Source organism: Ochotona curzoniae, unplaced genomic scaffold, assembly GCF_017591425.1.
Source record: "Ochotona curzoniae isolate NIBS_2020 unplaced genomic scaffold, NIBS_Ocur_1.0 contig_1014, whole genome shotgun sequence".
Taxonomy (NCBI): Eukaryota; Metazoa; Chordata; class Mammalia; order Lagomorpha; family Ochotonidae; genus Ochotona; species Ochotona curzoniae.
The window spans coordinates 52688829-52709970 of NW_024464920.1; the positions used below are offsets into that span (position 1 = coordinate 52688829).

General features: G+C 61.0%; 1 protein-coding gene across 1 annotated transcript; it reads right to left on the minus strand.

Annotated features, from left to right (window-relative positions):
- Nucleotides 1-849: 849 nt before the first annotated feature.
- On the minus strand, nucleotides 850-20539 carry TTLL8 (tubulin tyrosine ligase like 8). The gene is made up of 13 exons (XM_040988391.1): nucleotides 20476-20539; nucleotides 15634-15725; nucleotides 13222-13360; nucleotides 12771-12844; nucleotides 11431-11559; nucleotides 10484-10598; nucleotides 10019-10147; nucleotides 7888-8077; nucleotides 6436-6584; nucleotides 5559-5802; nucleotides 4319-4754; nucleotides 3657-4071; nucleotides 850-1007 (listed from the first exon to the last, which is right to left on the minus strand). The coding sequence occupies exons 1-13, from the start codon at nucleotides 20537-20539 to the stop codon at nucleotides 850-852; spliced, it is 2334 nt and encodes a 777-aa protein (XP_040844325.1).
- Between the last annotated feature and the right edge of the window lie 603 nt (nucleotides 20540-21142).

The window sequence follows — 21142 nt, forward strand, 5'->3', positions numbered from 1 at the left end:
GCCGCATGCTCTGGTGGCTTCCCTTCATCCCAGTGGACTGCTGGGGTCCCAGTGTGGCCTCTGTGTGGGCCTCAGGTGTCCCAGACCATGGGTCGGTCAGGGCTGAAGGCGTGGGGGCAGCGTTGACCTTAAAGGCCAGAGAGAGGTGGTTACTGGCCCCTGATGCCAGCCTGCCAGGCAGCATTGCGCAGACCTGGGGCACGAGCAGTGGCTCGCTCAGCTCACAGACCTGGGGTCTGAGAGTCCGGAGCTTGGCACTGCTGCCCAGGGAGGACAGGGTGGCTGGGAGAGCCTCCTCTCCCCAGTGCCCACACAGAACTGTCAGCTCAGGAATCAGCTTGCCACCATGTATTGAGTTTCAGTCCTGCCCGCAGTGGCCTGGACGGGCCCCACTGGAATGGCTTCAGACTCCGCAGGCCTCGGCAGGCAGACCCCTCCTCTTCTGCACATCCCCCAAACCACTGGTGGGGGCTCTGCTACAGGACCCCTCCCCGACGCAGCTGCACTAGGCTCAGGCCTCAGCCAGCCCTACACACCGGAACAGTGACACAGGTGACTCAGGCAGGTGACCTGGGCTCCATGGGGGGACCTGCCTGGCCCACTCCACACACTGACAAAGTGGGGTGTAACCCAGGGCAGACACCCCCTCCTGGCTGGACACCTGGCTGGTAGGAAACACTGGGGGCTGGGGCGGAGGACCCAGAGCCGCACAGACTTGGGTAAGAAATGAGTGAATTAGCGCGCTCCCGGAGATCTGCAGGGGGCAGGGGAGGCAGAGGAACGGGAGACTGGCAGCATGGGGGGCAGTCCTGTGCAGCAGGTCCCACTGTGTGCGGGTTTCTCACACCGCTATAGCGCGCACGGCCCTGCCCGGGCATCAGGCAGTGGCACAAAGCAGGTGCCTTGTAGGATGGACGCGCGGAATGAGCGGCAGCGCTTGCAGGCCTGCACAGGGGGCAGGCACCCCTGGCACACGAGGCACGGCGTGGGCATGTTGCTTGGCGACCCTGCGGGGAGAAAGAGACCTGAGACTGCAGACCCCGCTTGAGGCCACACCACAGAACCTGCTCACCTGGACCCGTGTGACTGTGCAGACCCCACACCTGAGGCCACACCCCAGGACCTGCTCACCTGGACCCGCGTGACTGTGCAGAGCCCACACCTGAGGCCACACCCTAGGACCTGCTCACCTGGACCTGCGTGACTGTGCAGACCCCACACCTGAGGCCACACCCCAGGACCTGCTCACCTGGACCCGCGTGACTGTGCAGAGCCCGCCTCGCACTGCCCAGGCCAGGCCCACTGGGGCCATCCAGACACGAGGAGCTTTGCTGAGGGACTGGTCGAAGTGGCGGAACAAGCAGCATCCAGTTGGGAGTGGGAGGGGCCCCATGAAATAACCACGGAAGGACAGACTGCAGGGCTGGTGTGTGGCACTACTATAAAGCCACCTTCTGAGGTGCTGGCATCTCGTGGGCGCTGGCCAGGCCCGGCTGCTCCCCTTCCCATCCAGCTCTCTGCTGATGGCCTGGGAAAGCAGCCAGGGACGGCCCAAGCGCCTGGGATCCTGCACCCGCAAGCCGTCCGGCCTGGCCCAGCCCGGCTGTTGCAGCCATCTGTGGGATGAACCAGCAGATGGAAGGTCTCGCCTTCTTCCTATCTTTTCTGTAACTCTGCCTTCCAAATAAATAAATCTTTAAAAAACACTGAAAACAATTCACCAAAATGCTCTGATCACAAGTCCCACCCAGAGATGTGCACAACAGAGCCACGTGGCCTTCACGTGGCTGACCACAGGCTGGGCTGTGACCCCTCGCCGGAGGCCAGCGTCCGTGACAGCCTTCCCAAGCTTTACATGGCCCACGCAGACGAGGCAGTGCCCGTACATGTGGGGGCAGCTGAGCGCGATGCCTCCTGCCCGCTACACCCAGCACAGTGGACGTGCAGTGGGTACAGTGTGATCCTTGCCTCCTGGAACCACACATCTGCGAGGCACGGGGGACGGGCAGTCTCGTGTAGCATGGTGTGTGGGCTGAGACTCATGAAGCCGTCAGGTGCCAGAGGCAGGTGCAGGAGGCTCAGGGCTGTGCTGTTCCTGCAGGGTGACCTGGTGACATCCACACAGGGTCAACACAAGCTGGGGCCTCCACACAGGGCTCTGTGACCCGGCTGGATCTACACGGGTCTGTATGGCCGAGCTACGGCACCAGAAGTGTAGTGACAGCCCAAGTCCCTAACCAGTACATGCACTGTGACACCCCCTGAGAGGATGGAACAGCCATGAGACTCCCCGTAGGGGCGATGGACACAAGTGGGCCTTGGCCAGCAGGGTGTGGGGGTCACTGCCTGCAGGCTCTTACCACAACAAATGAAACAAAACCCCAGAGGCCAAATGGGTCAGGAGCTGTGACCACAGAGTGCAGCTGTGACAAACAGGACACACAGAAGGTTTGCAAGCAGCAGGAAACGCACGCACTGGTACTGTGCCTCTAGCTCCCAGCCCCAGCCAGCCTTCAGATGAGAACACTCAGCCAGGGCCGCTCTAATTCACAGTGACAGGAAACCTGGCTAAAAGATGACAGAGCAAGGAGACGTGAGCTTTGACAAAGGCGCAGTAGGAAGGGCGGAGTGACCCCGAGCGTGCTGCACCCTGCACACAGTGAGAGGACGCCAGAGCCCGCAGGAGCCCGCAGCTCTTACTGCAGCACCAGCCTGCACTGCGGGGCTGCTCGGTGACCCCCTTGGCGGAGCTGACGGGGTGTCCTGCAGAGTGGGGCATGTGAAAGAATGGGATGGGATGTGAAAGCCCCGGAACGCACGTGCGGAGGTCACGTGGCGGCTGTGGGCATCTTTTGTGAGCAAGCTGCAGGCCGAGCCCCAGACCTCTCGCAGCACTGCCCAAGATGGGACACGCTTAGTGCACACACAGCTCTCTCTCGGCGGACACAGGCCCGTCCTGGGCAGAGGGGGAAGGCACGCTGACCTCTGGCATGGTGAAGATGCCGCTGCAGGCAGTGTACCGGCTCCCTGGGGAGGCAGCCGGTGATGGCTCCCTGGGTGATGGCTCGGGCCCCTGGGTCGCCGCCTCCAGGTGGGAGACCTGGCTTCAGCCCGGCCCAGACAAATGGGGAGTGAACCAGTGGATGGAAATGCTGCGTCTCTGCCTTTGAGACAAATCAGATTCTTAAAAAAAGAAAAGAAAGAGGAAATATAACACAGTGCCATGGATGGAAGAGCTGTGTGGAGGGGGAGTGGGCGCGGGGCTGGCCGCTGTGCCCAGCTGAGGCAGCCATGGAGCCTGGCGGGCATTTGTGCCTGCAGTAAATACTGAACGCCTGCTGCATGTAGCTCTGTCCTCCATGGCAGCCAGTACGGGGAGGTGGGGCACACTGCTGTCTGGACACTGCACCTAGCCTGGCCTGGGTCTCCTCCTGACGGGTCATGCCAGGTGCCTGGTGCTGTGGGAAGCCCTGGGTTCATCACGCACTCTGTGGGTCACACTGGCCAGGAGCCTGACACGTGGGAAGCCCTGGGTGCAGACGTGGCTTGGCCATCCCATCCTTTTGGCCTTTAACAGACCGCAAGTGCCCAGCAGTTTGTTCCTGGCTCTGGTACTGCTCAGAAGTCCCCCACCCCAGCCCAGGCGCCGCGGGTACCTGTCACTCCAGGCGCCCGGCCCAGGGCGCCCTCGGCCATGTCCCGGCTCTCCATCGTGGGCGCCAGGAGCGGGTCCAGGTGTCGGGGGGCCGGGGTCTGAGTGGCAGTGCCTCGGGGGACGGTGCTGTCCACGTGCAGGTAGCCGCAGGCGGGAAGCTCCGTCCTGGCCTTCCTACAGCCCCTCCTCGGGGCGCCCGGCAGCGCCAAGGGACACGGCACTTTCTCATCCTTCGGCCGCGGGCCCCGTGGCGCCGTTGGCCTTGGGAGGCCTCGCGCAGGGTCAGCCAGGGAGGAGGGTAGCGGGGCGGAGAACTGGAAGCTGGTCACGGGCAGTGTCTGCTTCCTGGCCTTGCGCACGCCAACGCCCTCCACGCACAGGTCCGAGCCGCTGAAGGGCGGCAGCTCCACGGCGGGCTGGGGAGAGGGGCGGGGCTGAGATTCCCAGGAGGGTGGGCTCCAAGCTGAGGGTCGTCAGGCCACAGAGTTCCACCATGGAGGCGGGACACGGAGAGGGGAAGGCTGGAGCCTAAAGTCGCTGGGATTGAATGAGCAGGGTTGCCCAGGTGCCCTGGCTCAGGGCATGGCTAGGACCAGCTCTTCCCGGCCCAGCCCTGGTGGCCTGGGGCTCTGTCCCGTACTAGGAAGCAGGGGTCGGGCTCACCTGCTTCCACAGGAGCTCAAAGTTGCCGATGTCACAGTTCCGGTCCAGCTTGCGGTCCAGCACCACCTTGATGGTGTCTTCCTGCACCTGGGCACAGAGCAGGGCTGTGACGGGTGTGGACGGGTGCATGGAGGGGCTGGAGTTGATCTCGATGAGCCAGGGCTTGAAATCCCGGCCCAGGATGAAGTCAGCGCCGTAGAGCTCGAAGCTGTTCTTGCGGGCCTCCACGTGGTCCTGGGCCACCCGCATGGCGTTGCTGACGGCCCTCTTCATGGACGGGTAAATGACGCTGCCCCACACGGTCCCGCGACCCTTCTTCTGCAGGTACTCCTGGAACCTGGAGCTTGTCCACATGTTGTGGCTGGGCAGCAGGGGGCTGCGACCGCTGTCGTTCCGCAGGTGCCGCTGGACGGAGTTGTTGCACAAGTGGATGGCACTGCAGGGCAAGGAGGCGGTGAGGCCAGCCCTGCCCCTTCAAGGACATCACAGCATGGTGCAGGGCAGCTGTAGGAGAGGCCTTGCCCGCTACCCACTGGACACAGCCTCTAGGGCAGACTGTGTCTCTGGACACTGCGTCTGGACATTGTCACAGGGAGAGCTGAGCAGGAGGTGAGGGGACGTCCACCTGACCAAGGTCTCCATTGCTTGCCCTGCACTCGGACTGGGCGCTGGCCCTGGGCGCCCTGAGCCCTTTGCCCTGCACTCGGACTGAGCCCTGCCCCTGAGCGGTGACTCTGTGTGGACATTATGCTGCCTCAAGAGATGAGGACATTTGCAGGTGGATAGGGAGAGTTCAAAACTTAAACACCAGGTGTGGCCTGGCATGTGTTTCTGCAGGTGTGCCTGGGCAGGTGTGACTCCAGATGGGGCCATAGCCTCTAGTCTGGAGTCCCAGCAAGGTCTCTAGAGAGCAGCCCCCAGCTCTCCCAAGATCTGGGCACCGACTGACTCCTAGGCAAAGGCCCGAGGCAGCCCCATCTGAGCATGCTGCCCGAGGCAGCCCCAGCACAGTGAAGGGCAGCCCTGGGCTTGACCAGTGACAGCTGGGAAAGCAGGTATGTGGTGGAGGCCTTCTCAAGGATCCCCAGGGTGCCCTGTCCTGTCTGCCCTGGGAGCCTGGTGGGATGAGGGGCTCCTCCGACCCTGGTGCCCCACACCTGGCTGATTCAGCCTGAGTCTGGACTCAGCACCTGCAGGCCTGTGGGAGCGGGAAGCCCCCGTCAGCTCACCTCGCACTGACCTGTCCAGGTTGTCCAGCGAGAAGCGCTGTGTGGAGAAGCGCAGGTAGCTCTCCTTGTAGAACCAGATGGTCAGCGGGTTCCAGTCAGTGACCAGGAACCACTGGCGGATGTCAAACTTGGTGTCGTGGATGAGCAGGGGTGTCTCGATGTACTTCTGGACCACCCACCGGCTGTCCTTGGTGGGAGGCTGCTCTGTGGCCACCAGCTCCAGGATCTCCTCCACTCGGTCCATGCATGCGATGCCTGCGGAAGCCAGCGCTCAGCGCCCGTCTGGCTCGGCCTGGGACATGGCCGCAGCCCAGGCCGCCGTCGGGTGGGGCTGATACAGGTCGGAGAGGGGGAGGGGCAGCGTCCCTTTGAAGAGGGCTGCAGGCAGTTCCTGAGCCCCCGCCCTCGGACACACCCAGGCACGCTCTCAGACACAGCCAGACACACCCCTCAGACACACCCCTCACACACCCACAGACACCCCTCAGACACGCCCACAGGCACCCCCTCAGGCAGCCGTGAGGTGGCGCTGCAGGGTCTTCCAGGGCCTATGGGGCCGAGCCAGGGGGCAGTGAGGGCTGACCCTGAAGGGGCCCTGGCCGGTGGAAGGAGCCAGGAAAGGAAGGCAGCAGGGAGGCACCCCCCCTCCTGCCCTGAATTCTGTGGGACTCTCACCAGAGCCAGGCCCTCAGACGGGGGTGGGGGGACGGGGGGGGGACCCGGACTTTGCGCTAGCTCCCGGCACTACAAAGGATGCCAGAGACAGGCCCTCCAGGCCACAGCCCTGCTGCCACAAAGCGGGCATCCTGGTCCTGTCTGATGGACGGCTCTCCACGCCGACCCTGGCCCTCAGCCCCCTCGCTGGCCCGTCCCCGGGGCTGGACTCGCCTCGGCCCCGGGACTTGGCGGCAGGCTTTATGATCCAGATGTTCTTTAGCCCGTCGATCTCCGTCTGGGGCTTCACGGACGTGATCCTGTTCAGCAGAGCTTGGCACTGCGACAAGTAACTCCTGGAGTTGGAGATGAAGGCCCCGCCGCTGCAAAGCAAGATCCAGAAAACACAGCAGGCTGCAAAGCAGCGGCCAGCCTCCCCGGCCAGGCGCAGCCGCGCGTCAGGACGTCCCACCGGCAGAGGGACACCCAGGACACAGCTCTGAAAGGCTGCCACTGACAGTGAGGACCCCCTGTGTAGACCCGGTGGGGGTGCACATCGCCAGACTGCTGGAGGCAGGGCTGGTCCCTGGAGGAGGCAGTGCCGGCTACACAGACCTGTCCACGGTCAGCAGTCACACTGCTATCTGTGAGCTGATTTAGGACACTTCCCCACCCAGGGCGATGTGTGCCATGAGGACATGGGGCAGGGCAGTTTACGTAAGACATGGCACAGCAACATGCTAGATATAGTAGTGTATGGAGCACACAGGAACACAGGGCAGCATCCAGCATCCAGAGGGCTGTGTGGAGCACACAGGCACATGAGGCAGGGCATGTATATGCAGGAGTGCATAGCGGATCAGGCAGCACCGGTCGATAGAGGACGATGCACAGACAATGCAGAATGCAGGCCAATATGCTGCATGCACACGAAGAGATACGGCAGTCTGGAGAACGTAGCAGAAGCCAGGATCTGGCACAAGGCAGCACAGCGCTCCTCAGCCCTCATGCAACAGTCACATGAGGCTGGCGTATATAATGATACACAGTAGTATATGGATACCAATAATATAAGTCAGTGCATAGTAGTGTTTATATAATATGCAGAGGAAAAAGGGGAAAACACAAAAAATCCCAAAGAAGGAACAAAAAGAGGGGATGGGGGCAGCTCACTGTGGGGACACCCAGACACCGCCCTGCCGGTTCTTCTCGCTGGCGGCTCGGGGAGGAGGGGAAGCCAGCTCAGACCCCAGAGCAGAGGGGACACACGACCAGACCCTGAAAGGCAGCACACCTCTGCAGGCCTTGCCACACACGCAGGCTGAGCCGGGGACCTGGCCGAGCAGCGGGCCCCGCCCTCCCCATGAGACCACAGGAGTGCATGGCGTTTAGGAGGGTATGCGACCCTGATTCCCGCAAGGGCACCCCAAAGGGATGTTGTATTTTTAAACAGCTGAAAGCAGTGGGGCAGGGGGAACAGGCAGCAAAGACCCAGGTGCCTCAACAGTCACACGGGTACCCCAGTATCCATGCAGGCACCTCAGCACACACAGGGTACCCCAGCACACACCAGCATACACAGGGTATCCCAGCACTCACATGGGCACCCCAGTCCCCACAGAGTGCCAGGACCCCGGAGGGAGCCCAGTGCTGTGGGCTGACCGCCGAGCTCGGTCCCCAGCTTACTGCACGAGTGAGTAGTACTGCCGCGTGAGGTCCTGCCACTCGGCCTCGGTGAGCTCCTCCGCGGTGTCCAGCACGTCGAGGTCTTCATGCTCTAACTGTCCCAGGTAGGCCTGGCACACGCGGCACGCCGTGTCCACCAGCTGCCCCGAGAGGCCCCTGAGCTCCGGATCAGCGCTCACGCTCTCGGCATCTGAAACCCGGCACAGTCCTGGAGTCCCACAGTGGCCCTGCTCACCTCGTCCTGCCCCAGGTGCCGAGGACACCCCTCCTCAGCAGCAGGTGACCTGTGTCCCTGGGTGGACTTCTCCATCAGCACCCTCCCCACTGTAGGCTGACACTCCCATCATGCACCTAGAAGAGGGCAGGGAAGTAAGTGGGGCCAAGGCCTGCCCAAACCCTGCACTCCTTGAACACCCAGTGGCGTTCCGGCCAGACTGCCCCACACCAGTGGCCCACAGTGTGTGCTGTCCCTGGGGTTACCCCTGCTGCCCCTGGACCAGCCCAGCCCACACTCTGCCCCTGTGGACGCTCACGGGCTTTCCTGAGCACGTGTGGTGCCCCCAAGGTCCTTGTGTGAGCATCCGAGCCAACCTCACTGGCACCTCAGACACTACAGGAAGGAGACCTAGGGACTGGCCGTGGCACAGGGGTTCCAGCGGTGACTAAGAGGGCTCCACATGCCAGGGCCTGGCCACAGAAGAATGGCTCCCCACAGGGGGCCTAGGCAAGATCAGCGGACACGGGTGTGCCAGCCGATGTCCTATCCGGTCCCCTGCAGTCACACACCCAGTCACTTCCTGGGAAAGGCCAGGCTAGAGACAGGAGGGCTCGGGGTGGGCAGGGCCAGAGGAGCCCACGGGTCACACAGGGTCATGAGAACCCACACTGGGTGCAGCTGGGAGCTTCCACCGTGCTGGGGCACTGGGCATTGGCCCACAGGGTCTGGGGGTCACCCTCTCGGCCCCCTGCAAGCTGCCCGCTAAGCAGTATTTATGACATATTTTGGAAAGGCTCATGGGGAGATGGAAATGTCATATAAATTCAGATTGTCTATAGCAGCGGTCGCCAATGACCCTGTGGAAATGTGTATTACGGATTTAAAGCATGCTTTGCATCCAAACCAATGCCTAATTCCATTTTCCCACAAGACTTTTGAAGTACCTTCAAGTATGTCTTTTTAAGAGCTACATGTGTTTTTTAAAAAGATTTCTTTATTTTTATTGGAAAGTTAGATTTACAGAGAGGAAAAGAGACAGAAAGATCCTCTATCCACTGGGTTCACTCCCCAAGTGGCCACAACAGCCAGAGCTGAGCCAGTCCAAAGCCAGGAGCCAGGAGCTTCTTCAGGGTCCCCAACGCGGATGTAGGGTTCCAAGGTCTAGGGCCATTCTTTACTGCCCTCCCAGGCCACAGGCAGGGAGCTGGAAGGGAAGTGGAGCAGCTGGAATATGAACCAGGCAAGGACATTAGCCACTAGGTCATTGTGCAGGGCCCAAAGCTACGTGTCTTTGATGGTCCAGAGCAGATATGGGGTCTCATTCTTCACCAGCCTGGACTAGCAGGGGAGCCCTGTCAGCACCCAGACTCAGGCAGGACCCGGAAAGGCCTGATGCAGTAGCCTAGTGGCTAAAGTCCTCACCTTGCACCTGCTGGGATCCCATATGGGTGTGGGTTCATATCCATGTGCTCCACCTCCCTTCCAGCTCCCTGTCTGTGTCCTGGGAAAGCAGTCAAGGACAGCCCAAAGCCTTGGGACCTGCACCCGCATGGGAGACCCAGAAGTTTCTGGCTCAGGCTTCAGATCTGTTCAACTCCAGCTGTGACAGCTACTTGGTAAATGAACCAGCAGGCAAAAGAACTTTCTTTCTGTATCTCCTTCTCTGACTTTCCAACAAAAATAAATAAACTTTAAAAAAACCCAGAAAATATTTTCTAAAGAAACCAAACAAGTGGGATGGCTACAGCTCTGGCCCCACAGAGAGGAAGGGGTTTGCTGTGAGCCAGGTGTGTTGGGCTGGTCAGGCTGTGGGCACACCCCCATGCACCTTCCCTGCTGCCCTGGTCCCTGTCCCCAGCCTCCTCCCTCCTGCCCTTGCTTCTGCCACTGTAGGTCTGGCACACCCCCACGCACCTTCCCTGCTGCCCTGGTCACTGTCCCTGGCCTCCTCCCTCCTGCCCTTGGTCTTGCTTCTGCTGCTGTAGCTCTGGTGGCTGACCACCCACTTCAGGATGCTGGATGCTGCCGTGCGCCGGAAGTCGTCTGAAAGGACAGCGAGGGCTCGCCCCTCTGCCTGCGCTGGGCCTGGGGACGCAGCCGCCAGCACAGGCTCCTGTGTCCTCGGCTGTGAGAGCCCCACTTCCACCACCTGCCCCGATCCCCAGTCTGTCCTCCCTGGGCCTGGGGACGCAGCCGCCAGCACAGGCTCCTGTGTCCTCGGCTGTGAGAGCCCCACTTCCACCACCTGCCCCGATCCCCAATCTGTCCTCCTTAGGCCTGGGGGAGCAGCCACCAGTATGGCCACCCGGTGACCAGGCACCCAGAGCCAGGCCTCAGTCTGCCCTCCCCAGCCCCAGCCCACCATCCCGGACCACTCACCCAGGAATTCCTGCTTCTCGCTTTCTGTGCAGAGGCCATAGCAACGTGGGAAGAAGGAGTCGGGGTTGGCCTGGACATACCACGGCAGGTTCCGCATGTTCAAACACAGCCCGATCTCCATAGAGAGTGGCACGTCAGCCAGGTGTGGCCCAGAGGCAGGGCTAGGGCTGCCTCCGGGGAGGGGCAGTGGCAGGCCCAGAGGAAGGCGAGGGGCTGCACATGAGGGCACCAGTGCAGTGGGCACTGGTTCCACCTGCAGGTGCTCAGTGGACCTCAGAGATGTATGGCCACACTTTGGGGCCTGCGTCACAGCCCTAGGCCACGGCTCTGTCCACTGTATGACTGCTATGACCAGAGATGTGACACCAAGTCCCTGCACCCTAACTTCCAGGGAAAGGGGTCTGGGTCCTGGAAGGCAGCACTACTGGCCAGCTCCATGCCTCATGCCATCACTGTCCCTGTTGCCCTGGGCACCCCCAGACACAGATGTATGCTCCTTGTAAGACAGGCAGGACAGGGTGAGGATGAGGAAGGTCCCCAGGAGGCCCAGGGAGGCCAGCCCAGACCTGGAGCCTTGGCTCAGCCCCGCACTCAGAGCAGGCATGCCAACCTTGCCTGCAGAGGGCTCTGTGTGCCAGAGGAGTCCTTGCAGAGTCCCACTGGGCCCCACCCCTGGACCTGACCTGTGGATGTGGCTGCCTGCAGAGGGGCCCCGAGCCTGGGACCTGGAACCCCCAGGGTACAGGGCGGGATGGTGGGCACAGTGCTCCTGGCTCCATCTCTGACTCAGCTTAAGGTGGAGGTTTTGGGGTCCCCCGTCCACCCACAAGCACAGGGCAGTGGTGGGCAGTGGGTGTGGCTGTGGCAGCAGAGGGGACCAGGAAGGTGTGATCTTCTGGGACTCTCCAGTCGCAGCCCAGCGGGGAGCCTGCCCCGCCTCTGCTCACCTTGGTGGTGAAGGAGGCTGTCTTCCCAAAGTGGTTCAGCATCTGGTCCCCAGCCAGGCTGTGGTAGTCAATGACGTCCCTCTTGATGGTCCAGAGCAGATATGGGGTCTCATTCTTCACCAGCCTGGACTAGCAGGGGAGCCCTGTCAGCACCCGGACTCAGGCAGGACCCAGAAAATGGCAGGGACCCCGAGAGCGGGAACCCCAGACAACAGCGGGCATGTGAGAGCCCAGACAGTGGGGACCCCGACAACGGGGGTGTGGGACCACAGACGGGGACACGGGACTCCAGATGGTAAAGATGCTATCAAGGCAGGGAAATCAGGGGCAACTGGAGCTTCCGTCTGGAGCAACTGTGAGTGTGGATCCCAAAGCATAGCCATGCAGATGTGGACAGCCTTCACCCACCCCAGGACAGCCCTCACCCACACCCACACCCTGGGACAGCCCTCACCCACACCCCAGGGACAGCCCTCAGCCTCACCCACACCCCAGGACAGCCCTCACCCTCACCCCAGGGACAGCCCTCACCCTCACCCCAGGGACAGCCCTCACCCACACCTACACCCCAGGACAGCCTTCACCCACACCCCAGGACAGCCCTCACCCACACCCCAGGACAGCTCTCACTCACATCCACACCCCAGGGACAGCCCTCACCCACACCCCAGGACAGCCCTCACCCATAGCACACATAAATGTGCCTACACCCCAGGGATGACCCGACCCACATGTCTGCACTGGCACACCCTGCACCCTGCCCACCCACGCAGTGTGCCCCAGCCATGCCAGTTTGTTCTAGTTTTCTTGCCTGGTGGGTGGCCTGGGAATCTCCCTGCACGAAGGCAGAGAGGGAGCAGGGACACTGGAGACCACCACCTGGATGGCACCATGGGCCTGACCTAAGCTCTTGGCAGCAGCCCCTGAGTGGCTGCCAGGTGAAGCAGGTCGTAAACTCTCCAAGAAACCAAACCACAAACCCCAGAGGTTGCCAGGCCCTGGTGTCAAACGTTGCCAGGCCTGGCCCCTCCATTTCCATCAGGGCCAATGTGGGTCCCAAGAGGTGGGCATCCGGGCAGGGGCTGCTCCATGGCAGCAGCCTCGTCTAGAGACCCAGGCAGGCTGTGGCCTGCTTTACCAGCCGGGACACAACAGGATAGAGGGGCAGGGACCTCAGACCCCGGTGCCTAGGGCATCCAGTCCAGACCTGCTGGGCCCACCCTTTGGGGCAGCTGGGCCCTGAGGCTGCCCAACAGAGGCTGGCAGTGGCGCAGGGTGTCCGTCCTCCCGCATGAGGGGTCCATGCAGGACACGCATGGTGGGCACACCTGCAGACCTACCATCATGTCGTGAATGCTGTCTGCCCCCTCCAGCAAGGCCTCCTGGCTTTCTCTCACCTCAGCACGTTTGCTGTCTGCAAGCACAAGTGAGCAGCCTCTGTGGGCAATCAGTCAGGCCTCTCAGCCGCTGACCACGCCCGCATGTGGGGCACAGTCTCATCCAGGAGCGTACACTGTGCAGCAGGTGCCCCACAGGCCCCGTGTCAGGCACGGGCGTGTGCCCTCCCCACAGCCCTGGATGCCCCTCCAATGCAGGTGGTGCAGACAACTCTTGGGAATGCGAGGCTAGGCACAGCAAAGAGGGCAGGGCTGGGTTACTAGGGGACGATGGAAACCCCAGAAGGAGGACCTGTCCCTGGGTGGAGCACGGGGGGTGCCCTGGGTGCAGACTCCGGTGGGAGGCCCTCGGGGAGGGGTGCTAGGTTGGAGGATAGCATCCATGACTCTGTACCAGGGACTCCTTCCCCGCTGTCCTCAGCACCCGGAGAGGCCTTGGGCGGCACATGGAACTTCTTCTCCACCCAGCCCTTTCTCTGCAGAGCTGCCCGGATCACCGGGTAGTGCCCATAGATGGAGAAGATCTTCTTTTCCTGAAAACAGAGCAGGGTCCCTCAGGCCCCAGGCACAGCAGGGGCACCAGGGACGCCAGGAGAGCAGCCCCCTCAGGCTACACTCTCCTCACACAACCCACGCCTGCACTCTCCTCACACAACCCACGCCTGCACTCTCCTCACACAACCCACGCCTACACTCCTCACACAACCCACGCCTACACTCCTCACACAACCCACGCCTACACTCTCCTCACACACCCACGCCTACACTCTCCTCACACAACCCACGCCTACACTCCTCACACAACCCACGCCTACACTCTCCTCACACAACCCACGCCTACACTCTCCTCACACGCCCACGCCTACACTCTCCTCACACAACCCACGCCTACACTCTCCTCACACAACCCACGCCTGCACTCTCCTCACACAACCCACGCCTGCACTCTCCTCACACGCCCCACGCCTACACTCTCCTCACTCGCCCACGCCTACACTCTCCTCACTCGCCCACGCCTACACTCCTCACACAACCCACGCCTACACTCCTCACACAACCCACGCCTACACTCTCCTCACACAACCCACGCCTACACTCTCCTCACACAACCCATGCCTACACTCTCCTCACACAACCCACGCCTACACTCCTCACACAACCCACGCCTACACTCTCCTCACACACCCACGCCTACACTCTCCTCACACAACCCATGCCTACACTCTCCTCACACAACCCACGCCTACACTCTCCTCACACGCCCCACGCCTACACTCTCCTCACACAACCCACGCCTGCACTCTCCTCACACAACCCATGCCTACACTCTCCTCACACGCCCACGCCTACACTCTCCTCACACAACCCACGCCTACACTCTCCTCACACAACCCACGCCTACACTCTCCTCACACGCCCCACGCCTACACTCTCCTCACACAACCCACGCCTGCACTCTCCTCACACGCCCCACGCCTGCACTCTCCTTACACAACCCACGCCTGCACTCCTCACACAACCCACGCCTACACTCTCCTCACACAACCCACGCCTACACTCTCACACAACCCATGCCTACACTCTCCTCACACGCCCCACGCCTGCACTCTCCTTACACAACCCACGCCTGCACTCCTCACACAACCCACGCCTACACTCCTCACACAACCCACGCCTGCACTCTCCTCACACAACCCACGCCTGCACTCTCCTCACACACCCCACGCCTGCACTCTCCTCACACGCCCCACGCCTACACTCTCCTCACAGGCCCCACGCCTACACTCTCCTCACACAACCCACGCCTGCACTCTCCTCACACAACCCACGCCTACACTCTCCTCACACGCCCACGCCTACACTCTCCTCACACGCCCCACTTACTCATATGCCCACTCACATCCATGAACTCACACGCGCATGTCCAGGCATCACATAGCCCCGGGCTCACACTCTCACATACTCCAATGTGCTCGCACTAAGGTTTCCTCTTTATAAAAGGTAAGTTTCCTAGAAATATGCATTTGGTTGCCCCAGGAAGTGAGAGGGAAACCCATGCAGCTGAGTGGGTGGGGTGGAGCAGGTCAGCGGGCTGCACCACAAGCACGCGCTGCTTCCCGTGCGTGGACCATGCAGACCTGTGCCACCTGGGGCACCAGGCAGGCGGCCAGTTCCGAGGAGGGACCTGCACTTGTCACGTGTGCTGCCCTCATACCTCTCACACAAGCTGCTCCTCTCACAGCTCTGCCACTGCTACCTTTCACACACGTGCTCCCGTAATTCCCACGTGGGTGCTCCTTGCACCTCTCACACACATGCTGTGCCGTGGGAGAAGTTAAGGGGCAAGGATGTGTCCGTCTCCTGGGGGGCTAAGTTGGATTTCTTAGAGCCCCTACCCCGCCCCAGGTCTTTGAGTGGAGGCAGTAACATCATGCCCAGGCACTCGTCTTCCAGAGCTGCAGCCCCAGCCCCACACCTCACCCAGGTAACTGAGACCACGGAGTGAGGCCCTCTGCACACAGGGCGCCCAGCAGCACCTCCAGGAGACACGGATACAGGAGGCACACAGAGGCCCTGCCTTAGAATCGCCGTGCCCCCTGGTGGGACAGGCCCTGGGCACTGGGCAGAACAGGCCCATGGCAGTGTGGCCCACCTCAAAGGAGCACGCTGGCTCACACGTGTCTGGGTGATGTGGCCTGACACAGAGGCTGCAGGGGAGGTGGCCCACATGGTGCCAACTGAGTGACTCCGAATCCCGACGGCCGTGTGTGCAGAAAGCCCCCTGCCCCGTGTCCCAGAGCCCCACCTTGATGGCCCTGTCCGTCAGCTGCCGGGCTATCTTGAATCTGTCCAGTCTGGGAGAAGAGGTTGTGTCCTGGCTCATTCCCCGCTTCAAGGCTGTGAAGGAGAAAGCAGTGGTCGCCCAGGCCTGGGAGGCCCTGCCGGCCCTCCAGCTTCAGGGCCCCCGTCTGGACGGCAGGGCTGCCACCCTCTGATTCCTGCCATTATGTGGGACACCAGCCCACCTGCTCCCCTCTCCCCCCTCCCAGACCTCACATGGCCTGTTCCCCAAGTTCCTTCCCAGCCCACCCGCGTCTTGGCGTCTCAAAGCACCAACACGTGAGCAGGCTGCTCCCCTGTCAGCCCTGACCACGGAGCCTTCACACCTGCACCTCGCTGTCCTCCCACCCACCAATGCCTGGCTGGGGGTGTGGCTCTCACCTCCACCCAACCCCAAGTACCTCTGGGACCCACGGGGTCCTTGTCAGGTGGTTCCCAGGGGGCTTGGGCCCTGCCTCTGGCTCCCCACCCACCCTTGGATGGAGACTCACACCCACTGGCCTGCAGGGCTAGATAAGGCAGTAGGCCAGATGGCCCTGGCAGCGCCGGGCTACTTGCTCACGCAAGCCGCAGCGGTTGCCTGACTTTGCAGGACCCACGGAGTTCAGCGAGCAGCTGCTGGCTTCCCCCCAGCCCTGTCCCTCTGCGCCTTTGGGGAGTGGCCAGCAGGTGTGAGCTTGTCTCCTGTCCGCCTCTCTCCCTCAGTTTCTCAAATAAGCAAATATTTTAAAAAATAAATTAATTCCACAATGAAAATGCCACCTGAAATACATCAATCTCTCCAAATTTTAAAAAATAATCTGTGAAATGTTTTATTTATTCAAGAGCCCCGAGGCAGGTGTACACACACAATGTGGCCAGCACAGTGGCATAGTGGGCTAAGCCTTGACCTAGCTTCATTATGATTAGGTCTTCCACCCTCTGGCTCACCACCTACTACCTGCCACAGCTGGCCCATATGGGCTCTGATTTGGGTCTCCACACAGGTCTTAGCTATTGGCTCATTCCTAAACGCCTGCCATGGACAAGTTCGGGCTCTGGCTAAAGCTAGAAACCAGGGGCCTAGCCCTGGTCCTCCCCTGGGTGACGGGGGGAGTCCTTGCCACCTGCCAGGGCTGAGGACTGATGGCAGACATGCAGCAGAGGACCCAACACCTGAGCCAGTTTCTTGGCCACCAACTAAGTGCCTGAAGCTCCAGCCTTTCCAAACATTCCACATAGACTCCTTAACTAGAGCCAGTCGGGACACATCCCAGAGGGATCACACGCCTGACAGCCAAGGACGACACCGGGGAGCGGCGCCATGCAGCCCTGTGTGTCTCATGCGTAGACATGGAACCCTGCATATCAGAAGGGGCTGGGAAAGCACACTTGGCCAGTGTCTGAGACTGTCAGCCCAGCCCACCCTGTCGCCCGAACACGGCGGAAGGCACATGATCCTGCCAAGACCAAAGGCACCCCCATGCCACCACCCCTTCCTGGCACACTGGTAAAGGGTTTGGGGCCGCTCCACCTGGGCAGCAGCAGTGCTGCTCAGGTTCCCATGCCCCTTGATACCCACGAGGAACCGCGGCTTTGCCTGGTCTAGCTCAGCTGGGACAGGTGTTGGGGAGTGAGCCAGAGGACGGAAGGATCTCTGCCTACCTCTCAACTACAACGAAAATAAAAAGGAACAGAAGGGAATTCCCGCGAAGGTTATAGAAAGGCAGGCTTCCGCCAGCGGGATCTGGAACTTTCTGAGTTTGGGGACAAGATGAAGGTTTCTCTATATCTCCCGGTTGGTGTTTACTAATGGACTGATGAACTGTAAGAAAGTTATTGCTCCAAAGATTTGTAGATGGAGGAAACGCAAACCAATTTACAGCTATCAGAGTCACTGCATTCAGTGTATGTGGAGCTGATGCACTCGAACCAGGAGACAGTTAGGAAGCGCCACCCAGACGAACTGGGAAAAGGACAGCTCTCCAGCGGGAGCAGTGTTGCAAACTGGGATGCCTCACTGACAAGATGTGAGGACAGCAGTGTTCACAGGGAAGATCATTCGGTGCTGCCGAGTGTGAATCCCCAGCCGGCGCACCTGCACAGTGATCACCGTGAGAATCCCATGAGAGATTCCGAGAAGCATTCTGAAATTCACGACAATGCCCAGGCCCAAGGGAACTCAAGCCACCCTCGAAGACTAAAGTTGCGGCTGGCACAGGCACGACAGACAGGGCGGCGTCCCAGGGCACGGGATGGACCATGGTACGGGGTGAGGGTGACAAAGACCCAGAGAGCAGAGGGAGGCTGGTTCTCACAGCCAGGGTCACGGTGCCCACTCACTCCTCTTCCCCAGAGCTAAGGAAGCCAGCGACAGAAGCCGACAGAAGCCAGCATACCTGCCTTCTGCCGTGGAAGCAAAGACGGGCTGAGGAAGGCAGCGGGGAGAGAGGCCCGCCTCCCCTCTGCCTCCCCAGCGGCTCAGCAGTCAGGCGTGGTCTCAGGTGTGAACCGAGCGCCAGACTGCCTACCTTCAGACCCTCTGCCAGGTCGGTATCATACAGGACAACACCCAGCCCTTAGGTGTCCTGATGCCATCCCCTGCCATCCCCTGCTGGCAAGTCCTGAGCCTCCAGGAAGCCACACCTTCTCCCACTGAAAATACTCAGCTGCCAGGAACAACCAGACAGCAGCTGACACCTGCCTGGTCTCAGATGAAGAATTCAAAGTCATCATTAAAAACAATTTACCTATTTACTTTAAAGTCAGACTCACAGGAAGTGATCTCTTCGCTGGCTCCCCGCGACTCGCCCCATGACTGCCACAACAGCCAGTGCGCAACCAGACCAGAGCCAGGAGCTCCTTCCTTGTCCCCCCCACAGGTGCAGGGTCCCAGGTCTTGGGCCGTCCTCGACTGCTTTCCCAGGCCAGTAGCAGGGATCTGGACAGGAAGAAGCTCAGCTGGGATTTGAACTGGTGCACACATAGGATGCTGCCAGTACAGGCAGTGGCTTAAGCTGCTACACCACTGCTCCAGGTTCCTCAAAAAAGGTATATGGGAAAATTCACACACACGTCTGAGCTGGAAACTGTTCTGAGTGAGATGTGTCATGTGGCATAAGCAGAATACATCAGCAGTGAGCACACAGGTGAGCTGTGACAGATGAACTCAAAGGCAGCTTGGTGAAACACACAGTGGCCATCTGGGGGAAGAACCAGCACACGAAGACCTGTCTCCTGCTCCCCAGGCAGATCTGCCTTTCAAATAAACAAACCTTCTTTTTGAAAAAGAAATGCTAACCCGAGTTCTTCAAGCTAAAACAGACACTATCAAGGAAGAAGAAATTAAGGCCCAGCGCAGTAGCCTAGTGGCTCAAGTCCTCGCCTTGAATGTGCCGAGATCCCATATGGGCGCCAGTTCTAATTTCGGCTGCTCCTCTTTCCATCCAGCTCCCTGCTTGTGGCCTGGAAAGCAGTCGAGGACGGCCCAGAGTCTTGGGACCCTGCACCCGTGTAGCAGACCTGGAGGAAGTTTCTGGCTCCTGGCTTTGGATCGGCTCAGCACTGGCCATTGTAGCCGTTGCGGTCACTTGGGGAGTGAACCATCAGACAGAAGATATTTCTCTCTGTCTCTCCTCTCTGAAATCCAGAGTATCAGTGAGATCGATTTCAGGAAACATACATAACTGCTAGGGGCAAAAAAGCAGAACCAAAAACATAACAAACTGCTGCGCCCTTTGTAAGTGCCAAAACCAAATGGACGTCTTCGCAGTCTGGGCGTTCCGCACGGCAGGTGGTTGGCAAGGCCAACTCTGCCGTTGAGCAGGTGAGGGCCCACGGGACTGCATGACCCCCACGTAGGCCCCTCCCTGAGCTGCCAGCGTCCTGCTGGGGCCCCGGCACAGGCCTCGGGCAGAGGGCAGGAACCAGTCCGCTCGCTCTCTCCCTGTTCCTCTCTCTGGCTTTCAACACACAAATCCAACTTTACAAAAAAAAAAAAAAAAAAAAGCGGTCTGGAGAACATCCCAGCACGCAGGGCAGCACCTGACCCGAGTGAGGCACCTTTTCAGTGACTGGTGCTGAGAAAACGGGGTGTGCCCTGGGAGAGGGCTGGAGCTGTCTCCCGAAGTGGAGCTTTAAAAGCCTTGAAAGCTACTCAAGACTCAACCGTAAGAATCAAGACCCAGCCAGAGGAAACGCTTCAACACCTGAGACAGGAAAGGACTTTTTTGGCGGGGGGGAGGGAATCAGTTCCCAGAAGGAATCCCCAAGTGACGCCAGGAAAGCCAGCCAGACCCACTCCCAAAGTTCACAGGAAATGAGCTTAAAGCGAAAAGTTAACACCAACAAAGTTTTCAACAACATGACGGAAACGCGTTTTGCAAATAAAGTGATGCATGACGTCCAGAAAACTTCTTTAGATCCCTGCTAAGATGGCCCTGGCAGCCTACAGGTCCGTAGGATTGCCACAAGACCCACCCCCAAGTCAGCAGCGGCTACCAGCGGGACCCTCCGCCGGCCACAGTGTAAGCAGACACCGCGGGGAGGGGCCAGGAGCTGGGGCGACGGTGCTATGCTCTGGAGGACACTGGTCCCCAGGACCAGCTCTCCTACTCCTGGGCGCTGGCAGACTATAGCCCTGAGCCCCACGGGGCCGACACCCAGACAGGCTGAGCTGCGAGCTGAGCAGAGAAGGCCCGCGGCAGGCGCAGGTGCCAAAGCGCGCGCCCCGCCCCTGCCGTGTGCTCTGGGTTCAGCTGGTGGCACTGTCCATTAGGACGGGCAGCCCGACCGGCCTCAGGCCGAGGCGCGACACAGCGGTACCGACTGTGTTCGTCCCTCAGGTCTCCATCCGGTGAGGTGGACGACGACCTCCTCTTGCCTGGCTCCATACTGCTGTCCAGCGGCTTGGCCGGCAGACCCCCGGCCCCTGCGGAGGCGGAGAGGGCACCCTTAGTGAGCAAGGCCGGGAGAGGGGTCTCGACTGGAGCAAGGTTGGGGAGGTGGAGAATTGAAATCGCGTTTGGAGCCAGGGTTCGCTGTTGGGGGCGGGTGGGTATCAGGTCCAGGGTCCTGAGGTCATGGGATGGGTCTGTGGTGGAGGATCAGGTCTGGAGTGGGGGTGGGGTCGCGGTCACAGATCGGGCTCCCATCAGAGGGGTCTGGAATCTTGGAGGACCGGGGGGCAAGGGGCAGCAGGGCCGGCCGGGGTGCCGGAGGCAGGAACTGGACTCACCCCCGGCGGGCCCGGAGGCTCGCTCCTGGCACCCGCCCCCCGCGGCGCTGCCCAGCGTCCTGCGGTTGCCCGGGGCGACGGCCTCCCGCCGCACCGCGCGGTGCACGGTCCCCGAGGGTCGGCGGCGCGGCCTGGGGAGCGCACGGCGGCGGCCGGCCCGGGGCGTGGGGCTGCGTGGGCGCGCAGGGGGTTCAGGTCGCGGGTAGCGGTGAGGCCGGTGGCGGCGCGCCGTGGCCGCGGGGCCGGAGTTGGCGGCACT

Coding starts and splice junctions, on each gene's coding strand:
- TTLL8 (XM_040988391.1), bottom strand. CDS start 20,539: ATGGAGCCAGGCAAGAGGAGGTCGTCGTCCACCTCACCGGATGGAGAC. Junction 11,560..12,770: donor ACAGCATTCACGACATGATG/GTAGGTCTGCAG, acceptor CTCCCCTGCTAG/TCCAGGCTGGTGAAGAATGA. Junction 4,755..5,558: donor TCGCTGGACAACCTGGACAG/GTCAGTGCGAGG, acceptor CTTGCCCTGCAG/TGCCATCCACTTGTGCAACA.